Source organism: Talpa occidentalis, unplaced genomic scaffold (assembly GCF_014898055.3).
Source record: "Talpa occidentalis isolate TD23 unplaced genomic scaffold, MPIMG_talOcc4v2.1 talOcc4.10, whole genome shotgun sequence".
Taxonomy (NCBI): Eukaryota; Metazoa; Chordata; class Mammalia; order Eulipotyphla; family Talpidae; genus Talpa; species Talpa occidentalis.
In genome coordinates this window covers 72,282,809-72,303,684 of record NW_023600993.1, presented here as the reverse complement: position 1 = coordinate 72,303,684, position 20,876 = coordinate 72,282,809, and the positions used below count along the sequence as shown (strand labels likewise).

Genomic DNA, 20,876 nt, shown 5'->3' with positions numbered 1-20,876 from the left:
CATAATATAAAAATGACCTTCCTTTCCAAAAAGATACCCTCTGCCTTTTTAAATAACTAAATACAGAGTGCAAAAACTAAAAAAGATTTAGTGGGGAAAAGAGAAGGTTTACAGTGAGAGTTATGTTGAGTATAATATACATACCAACCCAAATTCCTAATACATCCTGGGTTCCAGTTAATGGTATCCATCATTCTCTCTTAAGCTTTTAAATTATAAATATTTCAAAACTGTGTAATGGAGTGGGTTCTCCGTTCATCTTTTAAAAAGAACAACAGCATATTTCTTTCTTGAAGTCAAAACCTCAAATGAATTCAGAGCAAGATTTTTAAAAGCTCTCAAAAGGAAAGATGACTCCTTTGAGTAGTCTTTCTATTATTCATAACAAAAAATAATAGACTTTAATTTATGACTGTCAATTTTGTCCAATAATGTGTAGACATTTTCCAGATGCTTTTGTTTGGCAGAAACAATAATCCATTTAAGTACTTTTACTCAATGTCTTTTGGAACATCTACATGAGGAAGGAGTCATTTCTTAATTGGTATAAGTAAAACATAATTTTTGGACTGTTAGTAGAAAAATAGATGCCTGAAGTCAACATAAAATTTTTGTAAAGATTCTTACTTGAATTCCTATTTTCTAGGATGTGACACAGTAAGTACCTGTGTGCACATGTGCATGTGTGTGTGCACACATGTACTCACAAGAATGCATGCATACATGGGAATTACAGTGTATGATATCACGGCCATTGAGATGATTAATAAATCGGAAAAATATTTTATCAGCATAGCACATGGTCTAGTAGATAGTATATGTTCCATAAAGACTTAATTAGACTAGTTAATAAACTCTAAGACAGGAACTATTGCTTCTTGAAACCTAACCTAGGATTGCAAGCTTGGAATGAAAAAATTTTAAGTAACTCAGACGAAAGCACATTAGGTATATTTGCTGTGGCAGAAAACTATAGTGCCCTGCCTTTGTTTCTATGATCCTTACCATTTCCATGCTTTTCTTTTTTTTTTTTAAGATTTATTTATTTATGCATACAAGAACTGCGGTGTAAGCCAGAGGTGGAGGGATGAGAGGATTCACCAGAGTGGGGAGCAGAACAGGCAGACCCTCTGAGGGGAGCAGCAGGCAAGGCAGGAGAGGTTAGCTGTGCCATGTGGGTAGCTCCCTGGCCAGGATCGAACTCATGCTACAGTGGCTGGTAACAACTTGATAGTGCTGTCTTTTTTTTTTTTTAAGATTTATTTATGCATACAAGAGCTAGGGTACAGGCCAGAGGTTCAGGGGATGAGAGGATACACCAGAGACAGAGTGGGGAGCAGAACAGGCAGACTGATGAAATACACTGCTGAGGGGAGCAATGGGCGAGGCAGGAGAGGTCTGCTGTGCCATGTGGGTAGCTCCCTGGCGGTGATCAAACTTGTGCTAAAGTGGCTGCGGATAGCTTCATAGGTTGCATCATAACCCTTTGCACCACCAGGGAGGCCTGATAGTGCTATCTTTAACCGCTGTGCCACCAGGGAGGTCCTCCATTCTTTTCCATGCCTGACATCCAAATGTCAGGACCTGTGCTTCTTTGTCTGACACTTACTTGGCCTCCGAAGTCAATGGTCTGGGAGCAGCCCTCTCCACTAACTGATTGGAGTCCCCTTCACCCTTGGCTGGGTAACTCTGCAACTATTCTACTCTCCCCAAAACCCCAGGGGCATTAAGCACCAGGGGTCCACCCTGTTGCTATGGTTGGTGCCCATTATTACCTGCTTTGCGCCCTCTCTTCCTCTGCATCCTCCCCCTACTGAAACTTCCTGGGATCACACCCCCAAGGAACTACATTGATTCTTGAATTACATCAGTTCTTAACTACCCAGGACCATTTATAGTCAGAATTTTTTTTCAATAAATATAGTTGACCCTGCATAGCCATGGGTTCCGCATTAATGTATTCAACCAACTGTGCGGATGTAGAAAGCATGGATATACAGGGCCAACTATTAGGGCTTGAGCATCCGTAGATTTTGGTATCCACAGGGACCCTGAAAACAACCCCCTGTGGAGGCCAAGGGATGACTACAGTTAAATAAAGGGGAGTGAAAATTTAGATACAGATTTTGAACTTCATGGGAATTGGCCCCTCTAATCCCCTCACTTTTCAAGGGTCAATTATACATTTAAATCTTTGCTTCAAGATCATTTTCTGGATGAAACCCAAACCAATGTCTTCAATCATTTTGTCTCTAATGAAACACTCCTTCACATAAGCATGTGCTTATGCTGGAAATAGAATGAAAATGAGCCAGTGCTATCAACCAGCATTTTCTGTGTGAAAGCCAGAAAACCTCTGAGTCTCTCCTGAGTCTCCCAATGCACCAAGAAGAAAGGCATGTCTTTCCTAAATGAGTATGGCTTGGCAGAGCATCCTGTTCTGGGCATGAGTTGCCCACCTGTATTCCAAAGGCCCCTGTTAATTAGACAAAAGATATGCAAGCAAAAGAAAAAACATTTTAATTAAGTCTTGATTGGCAATGTCAGATGGGTCGACTATAGTCTAATCCAAACTCTTTATCATTTGTTTTCAAATATCAAAGCATGGACCTCCCTGGTGGAGCAAGGGGTTAAGCACAGCACTCTGAAGCTGTCCACAGCCTCTGCAGCACAAGTTCAATCCCCAGGCAGCCAGGGAGCGACCCACATGGTGCAGCAGGCCTTTCCTGTCTTGCCCACTGCTCCCTTCAGCAGTGTATTTCAGTCAGTCTATCTGTTCTGCTCCCCACTCTTATCCTGGTGAATCCTCTCGCCCCCACACCTCTGGACTATAGCCCAGTTCTTGTATGCATAAATAAATAAATCTTAAAAAAATAAATAAATATCAAAGCATTTCCCCCAAAGTGGTTCTACTTTGCCATTGAGCCTAGGTATTTTAAGAGCTCTTCTCTCCCAATTTTTTCTTTTTTGCCTCTGACTTTCCAATTGTGGTCTCTACAACTATCACAGTTTCTTTGTATGTCCTAATGCTCTCCACTGAAAGCTTCTCAATGGATTCTACTATTTCCACCTTCCCATAGACCAAAGTGCTAGGAGGGCTTCCCTCCAGCAAGCTGTAGCTCCCAGCCCCATGCCCCTCGGATCCATCCTGCCTTTGAGATTGGGGTGTAGACAGTCCCTCTGGACCAGATGTGACCGCAGAATAGGGTCTGCCAGACCCCCTCATCCTCACTCTGGCCTTTGTCTTTCTCCCCAGGGACGTTATGCTCTTCGGCATTTATCTCATTTTCTTTGTCTGCAAGGAGACAAGAACTGAGGTGTCTGTCTTCTCTCCCCCGGAGATTCCCCTATTCATTCTTCAAAGGCAGCTGGGGCTGCTCAGGGGAGGGCACCACATGGCTGCCAGGATGCACAGAGTCATCCTCGATGGAAATAACCACTCCACCTCTGCCCAGGAGGAGTGGGGAGCAGAATCCAGGGTCCACATAACTGACATCTCCAGAGACATGCACGCACCACCCATTATTATAGAGATTAGTTGGGGGGTCCAGTTCTTTGGGACTTCTCACTCTCTGTTCCACCATCTTGCATAGTGTCCTGAAGGCTTTACTTACCTGTTCTCCATCTGGCATGTCCTCTAGAGCCCCTTCTGGGCAGGGGAGACTTGCTTCTTCATGCCCTGATTCAAGATTAGATTCACCTTCTTTAAGTACCACCTGCACCAGCTGTGCCTCTCCTAGGCCTTTTAGCGGTGCATTTTCCCAACTTTCTTCTGGTTTGCCTTTAGCAATGATCTCCTTTCTCCTTGGAAAGTTCTCGGGAAGGCCTTTTTATCTTGATTTTGCTGTTGTTATATCCTGCACAGCCCTGGTGAGGTTTATAAAAAAGAAAGAAAAAAAGAAAAAAAAAGACAAAAGCACAGGGCAAAGGCACAGGGAAAGAAACTTGCATCTGCAGAGTCCACAGCCCTTGTTGAGGTCCCAGCTCTAACAACAAGCTTTGGGACACTGGACAAATTACTTGACCCCTCTCAGCTTGCAGAGGGGAGGGAAGGCACTGCTTGTTGTGACAAACATGGTTTCCATTACACAGGGTACAACTTACTAAGATGTGGGATTCTATGGCAATAATTCCAGGTGGGAACAACAGCTCCTGTCCCCCCGCCAGCCCCCTTCTCGGGGCCACTTGGGCTCAATAGAAATGCACTTGACAAAATCATTCTAGCTTCCTACTTTGCCAAAGGAGAGGCACAGAGCTGCCTGACCCTCTGATGAATTTGGAATGGTTTAAGGCCTGGGAATTGAATCAGTCCACAGATTACTTCTTTATTCCAAGATAAATAGACAGGATCTCCCCCCGACTCCCCACTTGATGAACATTCCCTTCCTCCTGGGCAAAAATGGAAGCACTGCTATTACATTTCATTAAAAAAAAAAAAAAAACAGGAATCCACTGTCACCACGGTCATATACATTTCTTTTTTTTTTAAACGATTTATTTATTTATACATACAAGAACTGAGGTACAGGCCAGAGGTGTGGGGGGTGAGAAGATTCACCAGAGACAGAGCAGGGAATAGGACAGGCAGACTGACTGAAATACACTGCTGAGGGGAGCAGCGGGTGAGTCAGGAGAGGTCTGCTGTGCCGTGTGTGTTGTTCCCTGGCTGGGGATCAAACTCGTGCTGCAGTGGCTGTGGGTAGCTTCATAGGTTGCGTCTTAACCCCTTGTACCACCAGGGAGGCCCCCATATATTCATTTGTTTAGACTAACTCAAAGGAAAAACTAAAAGCTAAGAAAACACAAAATCTCACCCTCCTTTACCCATGAGGCTTTTCAGTTCACTTACATAGTGATTTTTTAATTTTTTCATCCCAAAATCTTCTCCTCCCTCTCCCTCTGTAGACAAGAGGACTAAGACAAAGCAAGAGTGTCTCCTGTGGACTGAGTAAGTAAGCAGGAAATGGCAGAGATGGACCATGAAGTCATAAGGGAGGAGGGAGACACGTCAAAGAAAGCCAGCCTGGACAGGCACTGGAGAAGCAGGTGCTTGCAGGACCAGCTACAGAACTCCAGGGCCCAGAGCCAAGGAAAAGGCAAGGCCCCTGTTCAGCACTATTGAGAATGTCAGGACTGTGTGCACAGAGCATTGGGCCAAGTATGGGGACCCTCATGTGCGCTGGGAGCCAGCCCAGGTGCCTGGGTGCAGGACCGAGGCCTTCTGGCAACATTCTGACTCAGAAAAGATGTCCACAGTGCGCTCAGCTTCCTGAAACAGGTGCATTCAAAGGCACTCTAAGTTTAAACCGTCAAAGTGCTGTTAGGGGGAAAGGATGTCCTGAGCTAATCCCATACAGGCTTTGTGGATGCCACCCCCACTCCAGACCAAAGCCATCAGGACATTGGGAAAGACAAATCCCGTCACCACCAAAGGGAAAGTGGCTGGGACCTGAGGATGGGGTTAAGCAGCCAGGTTGGGTATAAAACCAGACACATGGGGGCCTGCCTGGTGGCGCAGCGGTTGAGTGCTGGGCTGTGAAGCTGCCCGCAGCCTCTTCAGCGCCGGTTCGATCCCCGGCCCCCAGGCGAGGGTCCCACATGGCGCGCAGACCTCTCCTGCCGCCCGCTGCTCCCCTCAGCAGTGTACTTCGGTCCTTCTGACTGTTTTGCTCCCTGCCTCCCTGCTCTGGCTCTGGTGAATTCTCTCACTCTCCGGCGCTTCTGACTGTACCCAGTACTTGTATAAATAAATAAATAAATAAATAAATATAAATAAATAAATAAAACCAGACACATGGGCCTTGGGGTGTGGCTCTCCCCTCCTGGCTTCAAGGTCTTGGCTCGCGGCCAGCTCTGAGTGCCATGTGGGATTCCAGATTGGCGGATCGGATCGGGTAGGACACATTTAAAACTTTGTCTCCCACTTTTCTCCCTGAGTTGTACATTTCCTCATTTGCCCTTCCCTTGTGAATAAATCTTTTGTTGACCTTTTGTGTGTGCCTGCAGCAGAGTATTAAGTCCCTTTTAAGTGTGCGGGTGACGACCCACAGTCAGGCAACCCGTTTTATTATATGGGGGCTGCCCTGTAACAGTGCCATCTTCTCTTCTTCCAAAAGGCACTTCACTCAGGACTAGATTTAGCTACGCAGGTGCAGGATACCATCCCAAGACCAAATGTTAAAGCAGAGGCCTCGCTGGCCAATCATGCTATTTCTCTCTCTTGTGTAAGAGAGAGAAAATAATAACTGAGCATCTACTCTGTGCTGAATACCCTATGAAGTACCTTTATGTAGAACATTTCATGCATGGGGAGGGAGGTGGGGGACGATCCAGTATGCACTTCTTGCCCAATTAAATGGTTCAAGTTCAGGGCTGGCTCTCCCAAGGTGACCTCTACTTGACCTAACATTTCTCCTTGTAAATCTTTTGAGGCAGTCACTTAGCACCTGCAGGAGCCTCAGGAGGGAGAGAGGGAGACCTCACATAAAAGCATTTACTTTCCAGCTAGATCAGAAGGAAGGGTGGATGGTAGATTCATGAAGGAAGTCACTTGATTGTTTTTATCAACAGGAAAGAAGAAAGCAGAAGGCAAGTTTGGAAGCATTACCTTTCCTCATAGGTTGAGGGCAAAGAGAGGCTCCATGGCTTGGGGTGAACAGGGTGAGGGGAGTTTCAGTGAAAGCAGAGCTCAGCCTGACAGGGAGAATGAGAAAGAGGGTGTTCATCATTTTTAACTCATCTAGTCAAGTAGATACTTGGGGGCAAAAGCGACTCTCTAGTGGGTGAAATTAGAAAATACTTTCCCCAGACCAAACTACTCATGAATTATATGTAATTTTAAACAGATAACCACATATATATTTATACACTGGGCAGGAAATAAAGGAAATAATTATTTCTTTGAACTCAACTCATGAATTGTGAAACACACCTATAGAAAAATTGAAAAGTGGGATTATTTATCAATATAATCTAAAAATGCCACTTCTCTGTTGAAGAGGGCTTTTGTTTTCTTTCTGTTTTTCTAATAAAATAGTGGGGTGTTCAGACTGAAGCATTTAGGACAGCCAGGGTATGTTATCTCCAACTTGCTTTTTAAAAGTTAAATACATTAAATACAAAAAGGAAAAAGACATAAAGCAAATGAGACAAAATGTAAACTACTAGTGAATCTAAGTAAAAAATATTCAGGTATTCCCTCCTCTATGCTTACATTTCTGTCAATTTGAAATTATGTCAAAATTGGAAGTTATGAACAAAACAATAATAGGGGTATCCAGTTACCTCTTTGTTTCCAAAACAAAAATTTCACAGACATTTAAATGTGAACCCAAGACCTATTCTCTTAAATATGTATTAAGTGTTCACTGTGGTGTAAATGTAACTTGGAAGTCTGCACAATACATTGACCGTATTTGGAGAAGGAAAAAGAAAATCTTGCTTTTCCTGGTAAACATTCAGGCGCTTGCAGCCAAGACAGAGCACCCCAAGAAAAGGAAAGAACTCTTCCTCGTGAGCACCTCTAGCTGTTTCTCTCTTAAGTCATTCCAAACCCAAAAAATCAGCAAGATTGACTCAAAGAATCACAAGCTAATAGAGAATCAAAGTGCTTATGTGAGTGGCTGACACCAATCTGTTCTCTTAAATGATATCTACAGATATAAATATAGATTAGGACACTACATAGTTGTAGTTATAGACACTGTAGAAGAAGGTATGGATATAGGTCATGTAGATTTAGGCATAAATGTACAAGGACATGATGTAGGTGCACATGTAGATGATATAAATGTACAGACACATGCAGGTGATGTAGCTACAGATGATGCCGGTAAAGATGAGGGGCAGGTGTCGGTGTAGGATTAGGTGATGAAGAATATAGACGTTGGCACAGAGAAAGCAGTTGCAGATGATGTAAATATGGATATGGATAGCGTAGAGGTAGGTAGTGATGATATAGGCATAGGTGATGCAATTCTAAGTGCAGATACAGGTGTAGATGTAGATGATGCAGATGTAGATAATGTAGATGCAGGATATGTAGGTGATGTACCTGTAGGTATAAAGGATAGAGATGTTGATGATGCAGATGTGATGTAGATGCAGGTAACGTCAATGTATGTGCAGATGTTCATGTAGGTGATACAGACATAGATGCAGATGTGAGTGTCCGTAAACACATGACAGTGTAAAGGTAGATGATGTGTATGTAGAGAAGGTGGAGGTGATGGAGGTAGAGGTGTGGAGAGCATCAATATAAGTGTAAGTATAGATGTGTGGGTATAGGTAGAGAAGATGTAGGTACAGGTGTAGATGATAGATGCAGATGTAATAACATAGATAATGTAGGTGTAGGTGCTGATGAACACATGCATGCAGATGTGAGAAATGCAGACATATGTGTACGTGGAGGTGGAAACACAGAGGATGTATAGAGATGGAGATGATGGAGATGTAGAGATAAAAATAGAGAGATGATAGACAGGGATATTTTCCTGCTCTCATAAAATGGATGAAGCTCAGGGCCTTCCCTGGTGGTGCAGCGGTTGAGTGCTGGGCTGTGAAGCTGCCCACAGCCTCTGCAGCGCCGGTTCGATCCCCAGTCACCGGGCAAGTGTCCCACATGGCGCAACAGACCTCTCCTGCCACGCCCACTGCTCCCCTCGGCAGTGTATTTTGTCAGTCTGCCTGTTCTATTCCCCACTCTGTCTCTGGTGAATTCTCTCACCCTCCCGTTCTTCTGACTGTACCCAGTGCTTGCATAAATAAATAAATAAATCTTTAAAAAAAAAAAAATGGGTGAAGTTCAAGTTACATTTCCATCATGAATGAGAGACCAGATAATGTAGCCATGTCAATGACCCAAGCAGGTGGAACAAATCACAAAAGTAGCAGCAGTAATAACGCTGCCACCTCTGCACACTGTCCAGACCCGAAACAGTGCTAGGCATCTCGCCTGCAACATTTCATAAACACTCCTGAGTGTCCTATATATTGCTACGTTGCCAAGGCATGTGGGGTAAAAAGTAGCGTGTTCAGTGAGGCCTTTTCTGATCACGCTATTTAAAATTTCACACATCCCCACCATCAGCCCCCTCACTATTTCCTCCCATCTTCCCAGCCAGAATTTATGACTTAGCACTTGTCACATGTCATACATGTCCCTCTGTGACAAACTCATCCTTCATCTGTCTCTCCCACTAGTATTCAAGCTCCACAAAGTCATGGATTTTTGTGTTTCACTCCTGCCACATCCTGGCTGGATAAAACTGTGGCTGGAACACAGTAGGACTCAACAAAGATCTGTGGAATAAATGGCTGGGATGGAGACACATCCCGCTCTCTCACTGTGCCCTTTCCACCACACCTGTTGCCTTCATTCACAGTGATCTGATGATATTGGTCCAGCTCATTTTTCAGAGTGTGCCGGTCGACCACCAGCTCCCGGCAGTCACAGGAAGCTTCCTCCAGGACCCTCTCTGTCTCTTTAATCTCCTTCCACAGGGATTCGATCTGTTCCTTGCAGAGCTGCAGCTCTTCATCACAGCGCTCATGAGCATCTTTAACAGTTTGTTCCAGAGTTGCTGTCTGTGGGCAAAGACACACTTGTAGGAAATCCATCCCACCTCCCTTAAGACATAGACTTGGCAGGGAGAACTAGGATTGGGTGTGTCAAGATTTGTTTTGCTCATTTGTTTCTGTCAGTTTCTCTGTCAGCAATGAATCACTTCGGAATCCTTGAGCCAAAGAGGAATGTGAAAACTGAGCTCCTCCAAACTCAGCATTAGCAGCCCCTGAATTTGCATGTATAATACATATAATTCAAAATAAAGTGCACTCTTCACTTTAATGAATTAGCATAAATCTGATTGTGAAAAAAACACATACTCGGTAGCTGTTCATAAAATTTTTTATAAATTTATTTTTAAATATAGTTTATAAATAAGGAAAGGATTTAAAAACTTTTCTTGTTCTTTTTCAATCGCTATGGTGCTTTCATTTTCTCTTCATTTTTGATCAGTTGTGCAACATATTTTTTGGTAGTTAAATGTGTGTGTGTGTGTGTGTGTGTGCACGCATGCACTTGTATATAAATAAATTAGCTTTAGGGAAGCTGCACAGATCTTGGTTCCTGGTTCCTACCATATATTAAATCAAAGCAAGTAAAACTTAAAGTAAAAATAGAAAAATAGGAAAAAGGTAAAAATAGACATAGGTGAGAGATGATAGACAGGGATATTTCCCAGCTCTCATAAAATGGGTGAAGTTCAAGTTACATTTCCATCATGAAATGACAGACCAGACAATGTAGACAGACACGTTAAGGACCCAAGCAGGTGAAACAAATCACGGAAGTAGCAGCAGTAATAATGCCACATTAAAAAAAAAAAAAGAAGTAGGGGCATCCCTGGTGGTGTAGGGATTAAGCACCGCACTATGGGCAATCCGCAGCCACTGCAGCGTGAGTTCCATCCCCGGCCAGCCAGGGAGCAACCCACATGGCCTGGCAGACCTCTCCTGTCTCACCCGCTGCTCCCCTCAGCAGTGTGTTTCAGTCAATCTGCCTGTTCTGTTTCCTGCTCTGTCTCTGGTGAATCCTCTCACCTCCTGCATCTCTGGCCTGTACCCCAGCTCTTGTTTGCATAAATAAATAAATCTTTTTAAAATAAATAAATAAATAAAAAGGTAAAAATAGAAAGCGGCGGTGTTATATTTGCTGGAAAGCTACTGATAATCCAGAGACCCATACACAGACTTTTTCACAAGCTTAGTATTAGTAGACGAGGCTCTGACAATCTCACCTTCCCAGCTAAGAATCTAACTTGCATCCTGGGTCGGTCTTCAAAACACAAAATAAAACAAATTAGTAAACAGCATTTCTACCTAGATCAGCAGTTCTCACACTTCCATGTGCCTTGGGAGCACATGCAGATGTTGTTAAGGTGCAGATTCTGACTCAGGTCTGGGGTGAGGTCGAAGGTTCTGCACTTCTAACCAGCGCGCATGTGATGCTGATGGAGCTGGTCTCCCGGACCACATCTGAGTCACGAGCACTAGACAGGTGTCCGAAGTCAACTTGCCCTATGTCTGCTACAAGGCAGAAATGTGCATATGCGACAATCTAGAGGACAACTATTTCAATGATAACCTGGTCTTCACTTTATATACAGATATGGCCTTAGAAAGTGACATTCCCTAAGCGATGACATTTGAAAACTTACTGTACAAAGGTTTTCAGGAATGTCTCTGTCATGAAGGAAGGGAGGGAAAGCAGTCAAAGGAAACATAGAAGGGAGAGAGTAGGGGGCAGGAGGAAGGGAGAGGAAAGGAAGGGATACAGGTAATACATTTTGGGAAGGCATCTGCCAGTCCACATCACCCCCTTGTCTGGTACCTGTGCGATCTCACCCCTAGGGCGGGGCCCGCAGCAGTGTGGCCCCCTCCCCTCTGACTGCAGCTATAGCTCCAGGGTCAGGCCTGACTCAGCCTGGCCTATCACATGCTTCCTCTCCTGGGAATATGGAGAGGGGTCTCAGAAATAGAGGTGAGTTGGTGGCAAGTTGATGTAAACTTGTGGGCATATAAACTCGGCCCCCATTTTGTAGCAGCAATCTTTCACAATGTGTATGAAGCAAGTAATTGTTTAGGAGGCAGAAAAATGAAGGCAAAGGGTAAAGACAGAGTCCTTTAAAAGAGAAAAAAAGTACTAAAGGGAGATGGAAGTGAGCGGGACCCTGGTTCCTGGCCCCTGCCACACTCCCTGCTCTCAATATTCATCAACTGCCTTTTACATTCTGCACCTTTGGAAAACAAGAAAAGATACCGTGATAGTGGAGAAAGCTGGGAGCCATGCCTTCAGCAAGTGATCCAAGTCCCATCGCCAGTACGAAGTCAGCTTGCAAGGGGTTCCCTGAGGAGAGGCCCCAAGAGCCACAGCATCATTTCTGGGGTGTCCTTGCCACAGACCTAGCACATCAACTTAATCCTAAGAAAATAGCAGGGAAACCCAAGTGGAGGGACAGTCTATAAAATAACTGCCCATCAAGGTCATAAGGACAGAGAGAGAGAGATTGTCCCCACCTGGAGGAGTTGAAGGAGAAGTGACAACTTCATGCAAGCAGAACCTGGCCCAGAAGAGCACAAGTCGGGTAACTGGTGAGATTTTAGTCAAGCCCACGACTAGGATGGTAGCGTGGTGAAGGCCCTGGTTTTAATCGCCATATTGTGGTTATTAAGATGTCAACATTTGGGAAAATTGGGTGGAGTAATTGGGGAGCCTCTGTGTGATTTTTGCAGCTTCTCAGAAGCCTAAAATTAATTCAAAATAAAACAAAATGGCCCTTTCTGTTTAACCTAATTTGGTCAGGTTTCTGCTCCTCATTAAACCTCATTAAACTCAAGTCAGTCCCCTGTCAAATACCAAGACATACCGTCTGATTCCTAGTACAGCTTCATATTCTTAACCAGTGTCCACATACTCCAAGAAGTACTTCCAAGAAATAAGGAACTTAAAAACCCTTTAGAAGCTCAAATATCAGAGCTAGTAAAAATCCAGAATCGGATGAATCACAATGTCAGGCTCCCCACTTTTCAGTCTCGTTTTCAGAGTTGTTCCCCAAACTGCCAGATGCTGAGTGACTGAGGTCGAGCACAAAGGCCAGCACATCAAGTGGGCAGCCAAGAGAGTGCAAAATGTAAACACAGCTGCCTTCATCTCAGCTTAGCTTTCTCCATGTGCACAGGAGGTGCTGGTGCCCACAGCACCCAGATTCTAAATGCATATTCCACAGAAGAAAAAAAATTAATGCATATTCCTAAAACATTCAGGGAAAAAAGAGGTAGAAGAGAACCTGTAGGTTAAATGAGATTTAGAAGACATAGAAAACAACTACAACGTGTGAACTTCATTTGGATCCCAGTTTAAGCAAACTTTAAAGAAAGAAATAGGGGAAAAAGATACAGACTGTCTGATTCCATTTATATGACAATCTGGAAGATAGAAAACCATAGCGATGGAAAACAGACACAGCATTTGCCTGGGGCTTGGAGGGAGAGGGGTTGGCCTTCCCTGATGAGACTCTGTCTTACCAAAAGCTACCACTAGGTGATGCTGCTAAGCAGCTTTAATGAGAAAGGATACTTGAGTGGTTCACACTTTACAACTGATGACTTTTTTTCACTCTCAGTGAGGAACTCTTGAGTGCACGCAATTAGAAAACCAGAAGTGCACGTTCTTTCTCTTCCATCAGTACAAAGTGCCATCCCCAGAGCTTTTTTAAAGTGTGGTCTATTCAACTCCAAAGGAGGAGCCACTAGCTCCAATCTTGGGCCTGTTCCTTCCATCCTTGCACAAACCTCCATATTAAGGGGCCCAGGTCAGCCGGCACTTTAACGCCAGCTTGTGAGAGCCAGGCAGAGAAACCAAGCAAATCACCCAGTCTTCTAATCTACAGAACCATGAGCTCACAGGATGTGGTTTGGTAATATTTTGAAACATGTATCAATATAATTTCACTTCCTTTTAGTGAAATGTACTTTATTTTATGCTTTTGATGACATGTTTCTGAGAAAATAAAAATTTACCACGTCAGGGTGTTTCTTTTATCTTTCTCAGTACTAGCACAGAATTTTTCAACTTTATCACCTTAAGCACAAGGGAACACATTTGACATCATAAGTCACACAAATAAGTATGTGTGTGCATATATTTGAATAAATGTGTATTTAAACGCACATATATATTTAAAACAAAGGCTTCAGAAAACAAATCTTACTTTTTCACTTGGCAGGCACTCTGTTATTTCTTACCTGGTCTTAGGCCACGGTTGTCAAGTTCTTGCATGCCAATTGATTCTGCTGAATTCATTTTAGTGCCCCATAAAGAGTTGTAACTGGTAGTTTGGAAAACATAAGGTCACTAGGGCCATGCCTGGGATTTTCCACCACTTCCCTGATCTCACACACACACAAAATACAGACACAATGCAAAAAACACATGTGTGCATCTGCACACACCTACTCACATGTAGGTACACGTGCATCTATCTCACATGCATGTGACACAAGCACACAAGCAAATTAATGTGTGTACATGCATGCATGTGCATGTATGCACACACACATATACACACTATATCTATCCTTCCAGGAAACCACACACTACCAAGTCACCAAAATGACACATCTGGTCTTGAGTCACGTGTCTTGTGAGAAGGGCAGGTTTTAAGGACAGTACTCCTTTTACCTCCAGAGACAATAGACCCGGGTTGCTTTCCAGCAGCCACTGAGAGCTGCTGCCCAGTAAGAGGTTTGTATGTGTTTGATAGGATGGGAAGTAGGGTGTTTCAACTCTAAGTTCCCAAAATGAGATCCTGGGATGATCTGGAAGGTGATGAATACCTACAAATGCACCAGATCTAATCATGGTTTTAAAGTATGTGCTTACGTGTGTGGCATTGGAGAGATAGAGACAGTGTAACATATAAATTAGGTTTTCTAACGGTTCTGTCTTTTACAGTTTTGGGTCTCTGGCCCTTGTCAAAGCTAATGTTGATTCTATTTGGACTTGGGAAACAGTTCCACTGCTGTGTGAAGCAATAGTGTTCTAAGTCCCCTCCCATGAGCAGTTAAGTGTATGGTAAATAAAAGTGAATCGAGAGGCATAAACCTCAAAGCTCACTAACTAAGAAGGCGGGCCATGGAAACAGGACCCAGCTCTTCTGTTAAATTTTCAAATGAAACTTCACCAAAAAAAAGTGGTGGAGTGGAAAAGTGAGCTTTCCACTGACACACTCCAAGCAGAGGCGAATATTGAAACACCCAAGAGTATCATCAAATTCCAAAGGAGACATTTTCGGTCATAGCAGGGAGCACAGATTAGAGTTAGGAGAGGATAAAAATCTCAATATGTGTCCATTTCTTATTTTTAAAAACAAGCGCAAACTGGGCAAATGGATGAATTTGCAAAATCAGATACCTTTGCCTTTGTGGGGGGATGAGTGGTGACTCAATGGGGGCTCAAACAGCATCTCTGAGGGGCTAGAAATTAACCCATGACCCACTGTCTGTCTCTTCCCAGGACTTTTCCAATGTCAGCATGAAAATTCTGCTCCTCAGGAGCCCCTCATTTTGAGACAGATCAGGTCAGCCTATCACCCTACTGAGCATGCCCTCTTTCTGGTTCAGAGCACATGTACACAGGTGCAGTGGCTTTATGAGGACCCCGAGCGAGACAGCCATGCACTCTTCTGCATGCATGTGACACTTGAATCAAAATGTGCTGTGAGAACACTAACAATAAAGGACTGATCACAAAAATCTACAAAGAGCTAATGAGACTCAACAAAAACAAAGAAAATACTCCAGTCAAAAATGGGAAGAAGAGCTAAAAAGAAACTTCTCTGAAGAAGAAATGCAAATGGCCAACAGGCATATGAAAAAATGTCCAACATCATTTGTCATCAGGGAAATGCAAGTCAAAACTACCATGAGATACCATCTTACACCAGTGAGAATGGCACATATTAAAAAAAACTAGCAACAACAAATGTTGGCGAGGATGTGGAGAAAAAGGAACTCTCCTGCACTGTTGGTGGGAGTGCAAACTGGTCCAACCACTATGGAGAGCTGTGTGGAGATTTCTTGACCTACTAAACATAGAGCTTCCATATGATCCAGCAATTCCACTCCTAGGTGTTTACCCAAAGGACACAGAAACAGTAACTCCAAAGGGCACCTGCACCCCTGTTTATAGGAGCACTATTTACAATAGCTAAGCTATGGAAACAACCCAAATGCCCAAAAATAGATGACTGGATCAAGAAGATGTGTTACATATACACCATGGAATATTACTCAGCATTCAAAAAAGATAAACACATGCAGTTCACAGCAACATGGATGGAGCTAGAAGGGATCATGCTCAGCGAAATAAGTCAGAAAGAAAAAGAAAAATACCGGATGGTCTCACTCATAGCAGGAATTTAGAAAACCTAAATAAGGGACCAGGAAAAAGACTAATCAATACAAAGTAAAAAGCAATATCAACAAGCAACTATAAACCAGAGACACACTAAGGAGTGGGGGAGAAAGGGGTGGGGAAAGGAAGGACTAGAGTCAAAATAAGGAGGGAGGTGCAATTGTATGGGGAATATAACCAAAATGAAAATGCGTACATTGTGCAAAGATGAAAAAAGATGTAAGAATTATATACAATAAAATATTTAAATAAAAAAATGTGCTGTGAGAGCTGATTCATGCTATGGTGTGAATGCCTAACAGGTGGTGCACAGGTGTAAGTTGTACCTGGGCCTGCAACTCGGCTCTCTGTGCCTGCAAGTCAGAGAGCACTTCTTGTCTCTGCTCCAGCTGACTCTGTGGGGCAGCTGCTTCCCATTCTGTCAGGAGGTTCTCCTATACAAAGAAGAAAGGCATCATTCATGTGCATTTTCCATGTGAGGAAATTCAGAGAATTTGTTATGTTTTGTGTGCTTGTGTCCCTCCCCACACACCCAGGTCATATACTGAAGCCCTCCCCTCCACTGGGATATTTGGAGGTGTAATTTTTGGTACATTATTAGGTTTAGATCAGGTCCTGAGGGCAGGGCTCCCAACAATAGAATTAGTGCCCTTATAAGAAGAGGAGGAGGCACCAGAGCTCTCTTTTTCTACATACACAAGGAAAGACTGTGTGAGAATACAGCAAGGTGATGGTTTACAAGCCAGGAAGAGGGTCCTCACCAGGAATGAAACCCTGACCTTGAACTTCCAACCTGCAGGACTGTGGCTTAACTCCCTCTTCTGTGAAAATTGTTAAGACAGTCCTACAACGACTGTGAAGCCTTTCACTTTGTCGCCAAGGTCTGAGCCTTCAAATGCTGAGTGTAAAGCATAGAGAACAAGTGTCAGGAGACCCACATTTTAGACCTGGCTGTGCCACATACCACTTGAGAGACTCTGGACAAGGCAATCTCCTTTCCATAAAAAGGAAAACTTAGAATGCAGACTAGCCTCGGGCTCTATGTTCTGTTATCTGTAGACATCACAGTCCAAGCCCTGAGTTAAGACATTCTTCCTGCACCAATTGTGAAACATCAACCTCCAAAGAATGAAAGGAAGGAGTTCATGGAATGTTCTAGAAGGAGATCCTCCCTCAACCTTTTACATTCTGAACAACCTTCTCCAACCTTCTCCAACCAGCCTCTCTACTTTTAAACATCCAAATTCCTTCCTGAAAACCTGACTGCTAAGGGGTTTTAGTGTCTTCTGACTCAAGCTGCACTGCCTCACAGCCAGGCAAAATCAAAACCAAGCACACAGCCAGGGTGGCTGTGTTCCAGACCATACATTCAAGGCAGTGCCCTGCTCTCAAACACCCTGCAAGTGGCGCAGATACATAGACAGCTAGAGTCAGACAAACTTGCATAAAGGGAAGCACGCTCAGCGAAATAAGCCAGAAAGAAAAAGAAAAATACCGGATGGTCTCACTCATAGCAGGAATCTAGAAAACTTAAATAAGGGACCAGGAAAAAGAATAACTACAAGAAAGAAAAAATCAAAATCAACAAACAACTATGAACTAGAGGCACAATATGGGGGGGAGGGGCGAGGAAAGGAGGGATTGGGGTCAAAATAAGGGTGTTGCAATTGTATGGGGAATATAAAAATAAAATTGAAAAAAAATTTTAAAAATTTAAAAAAAAAAAGGGAAGCACATGGGCCCAGGTCCATGGCCCCACCACGGAGAAGGCAGGACTTCAGGCTCTCTGGGCACCACCTGCCTTGCAGCAGTGAGTAATAAAGCAGCTTGACCGACCACGGCATGTCCCCTGGCTAGAAGACACTGACTTTCTGTCTACTGACATATTTCCCAGTTGACCTGCGTTCCTAGGAAACGCGGCACCAGTATCTCCTGATTTGTGCAAAGATGATTTACACACGTTTTAAGGATGATAACAAGAGCCAGTGAGACAAACCTGAGAGCCACATCTAACTCATATGTTGAATTTTTAAGCTAAGACTGAAAAAAGAAAAGTATTGATAATCTGTGCTTCTCCATCTCTAACATTCACAAATCCTGGTTGGGTGCGGGGGTGGTGATGGCAGGGGATAGACTTGCTGAAATGCAAGTTCTGACTGGGAGGCGCGGGGGGTTGGGGTGAACTGGAGTCTGTCTAACAAGCTCCCAGCAAAACTGAGGCTCATTAACATATGCTGATATCAAAATAGGTCCTGGCAGACTCTATGTTCTTCTAACTCAGAAGAATGCTTTTACAGGAGAAACTATGACGTGATTCTAAAAGTGTGTTTTGATATAAAACTCCTCTGGATTAGAGGGGGAGATGAGATTACAAAATAAAAATAAGGTATCAGCGAGAAATCTCCAAGCCCCCTGCCAAAAAAAATTCAGGCTTTAGGAAAAGCTACTTCAGGCCTTTGTAAAACTCAGTTACACAAATTAAAGACAGCAGGAGCCTGTCATGGTAATTAGCAGACAATTTGAACAAGAATATCCCCATGAATACAGAAGTAACTTTCCTGCCTCTTATGGGGTATTGGCAGAAGGTGAGGGGAAGTGTGTACATATGGAAGAGCAAAAATAATCCCCCAAAATTAAAATTTAAAACACCTTTTCTGTCTCTTAGATATTATCTGCAGGGTTCAAAAGTGTCTTAGAAAGCAAATTTGGGGATTTCTTTAGCTTTGATATTTATGAAGACTAAGACAAAAAGCTCCAGCAGGCTTCTACCCTAGCCCACTGGCTCTGCAGCTGGTCCAGATGCTGCCCTGGGACATTGAAAACAACTGAGGCACCCACTTCTCTACTTCCCCAGAGGCTGTTTGACTGAGTTGGGGGGCAAGGCCCTGGCAGTCCTCCAAGCAACTGCCAGGGCCACCAGGGTTGAAAACCCATCATAAGTCATCTTTGCAATAAAAGCCTAGAATCTTATCAGTTGAACAGCCTGCGTCAATGTCTGGAAAAGAGACACAATAGTGTTTTTATTTTAATCCACATTCTTTCATTTTATCTTTACGTGTATCACGCTATGCATCACTAAAGCTCATAAAACCCAACTGGAAAAAAAAGCTGTGTCAATAGCTGAGAGAAAACCCAAAGCAAGTTGAGACACTATATTGGGAATAATATTTTACAACTAAACCCTTTTTTAAAAATCTATCTCAATATTCTTTCCTGATACCCTTATAGCTAAAGTTTTCAAGTCACAGACTCACATAATTACTAGCAGAGCCCAAACTTGAAAAGATAATCACTAATTGTCTGGAGCGCTCTATTCAAAATTCATGGAAAATGAACAACCTAGTTTTTTAAAAAGGCAAAAGATTTGAGCAGATACTTCAGCAAAGAAAATACATGAATGACAAGCACATGAAAAGATACCCAGCATCATTATTCGCAAGAGGATGTGAGTTAAAACCACAGGGAGACACGCGACATACCTACTAGAAGAGCAAAAAGCAAAACCAAAATAAAACCCACACACACCCAGAGCTGCAAGCACACAGCAGCAGGAGCTCACGCACAAAGGGGACCCCCGCACAGAGCCACAGCTGCGGCAACCTGGTGGTTTCTCGTGCAGTTAGCAAGGAAAAAGAGCCCTCAGTTCTCAAGAGAAAATAAATAAGAAAATGGCCAGGAGCAAGTTTAGATCCTTAGATGTCAAAATTCCAGCATTCTTAGTAAAAGCACAGAAGGGGATACTTCAGGCATGAATGTAAGATGGGGATGGCTCCCTGCACCATCCGACACCTTTCCTTGGGTCTCTATTAACAGAGGGAGTGAAAGCCTAAAAAAATATCCCAGATAGACTGGTCCAACCACTATGGAGAGCTGTGTGGAGATTTCTTGACCTACTAAACATAGAGCTTCCATATGATCCAGCAATGCCACTCCTAGGTATTTACCCAAAGGACACAGAAACATTAATTCCAAAGGGCACCTGCATCCCTATGCTTATAGCAGCACTATTTACAATAGCTAAGCTATGGAAACAACCCAAATGCCCAAAAATAGATGACTGGATCAAGAAGATGTGGTATATATACACCATGGAATATTACTCAGCAATCAAAAAAGATAAACTCATGCAATTTGCAGCAACATGGATGGAGCTAGAAGGGAGCATGCTCAGTGAAATAAGTCAGAAAGAAAAAGAAAAATACCGGATGGTCTCACTCATAGCAGGAATTTAGAAAACCTAAATAAGGGACCAGGAAAAAGATTAATCAATACAAAGTAAAAATCAAAATCAACAAGCAACTATAAACCAGAGACACACTACGGGGGTGGGAGAGGGTTGGGGAGAGGAAGGACTAGGGTCAAAAAAAGGGGGGGTGCAATTGTATGGGGAATATAACCAAAATGAAAATGCATACATTGTGCAAAAATGAAAAATGATGTAAGAATGATATAAAATAAAATATTAAAAAAATATCCCAGACAGACCTTCCCTGCAGCCTCACTCCAATTTTTACCTCCCTCACCCCACTTGAGAATGCTTGAGGGGTGGTCTGGACAATCTGATGCAGGATGTTGACATAGTTCTGAACTTCCATAAGATTCTGTTGGAGGAAGGAAAGTGTTCTCATTAAAACCTGAGCTGCCTGAGTTTTCCCTCCAGTAGCAGGTAACCCCAGGAGTGAATGCTTTCATGTGTTCTACTGTCACAAACAGGACAGTGGCAATCTGTGCAGCAGGACTTTACATGCCTTTAATCTTAACAGGCAGGTAGATTCGCTGTTCCACTGCAGCTACATGAATGCTTTGCTGCTGTCTTCACAAAGCCCTGGATGGCAGAGGTATGAGAGAAAAGCAAAACAGGACAAAAGAGGCTCCTGAGAGTACAAAGGACCCTTTC

The 20,876-nt window shown here is 43.3% G+C and overlaps 1 protein-coding gene across 1 annotated transcript in view; it reads right to left on the bottom strand.

The window, feature by feature from the left end:
* Positions 1 to 2,935: 2,935 nt before the first annotated feature.
* Positions 2,936 to 20,876, bottom strand: part of BFSP1 (beaded filament structural protein 1) — a 30,394-nt gene continuing 12,453 nt past the window's right edge. The window contains 6 exon segments of the mRNA XM_037501602.1: positions 2,936 to 3,152; positions 3,352 to 3,877; positions 6,608 to 6,693; positions 9,368 to 9,588; positions 16,306 to 16,413; positions 20,494 to 20,580. Of these exon segments, the coding sequence (XP_037357499.1) occupies positions 2,936 to 3,152; positions 3,352 to 3,877; positions 6,608 to 6,693; positions 9,368 to 9,588; positions 16,306 to 16,413; positions 20,494 to 20,580 (1,245 nt within the window).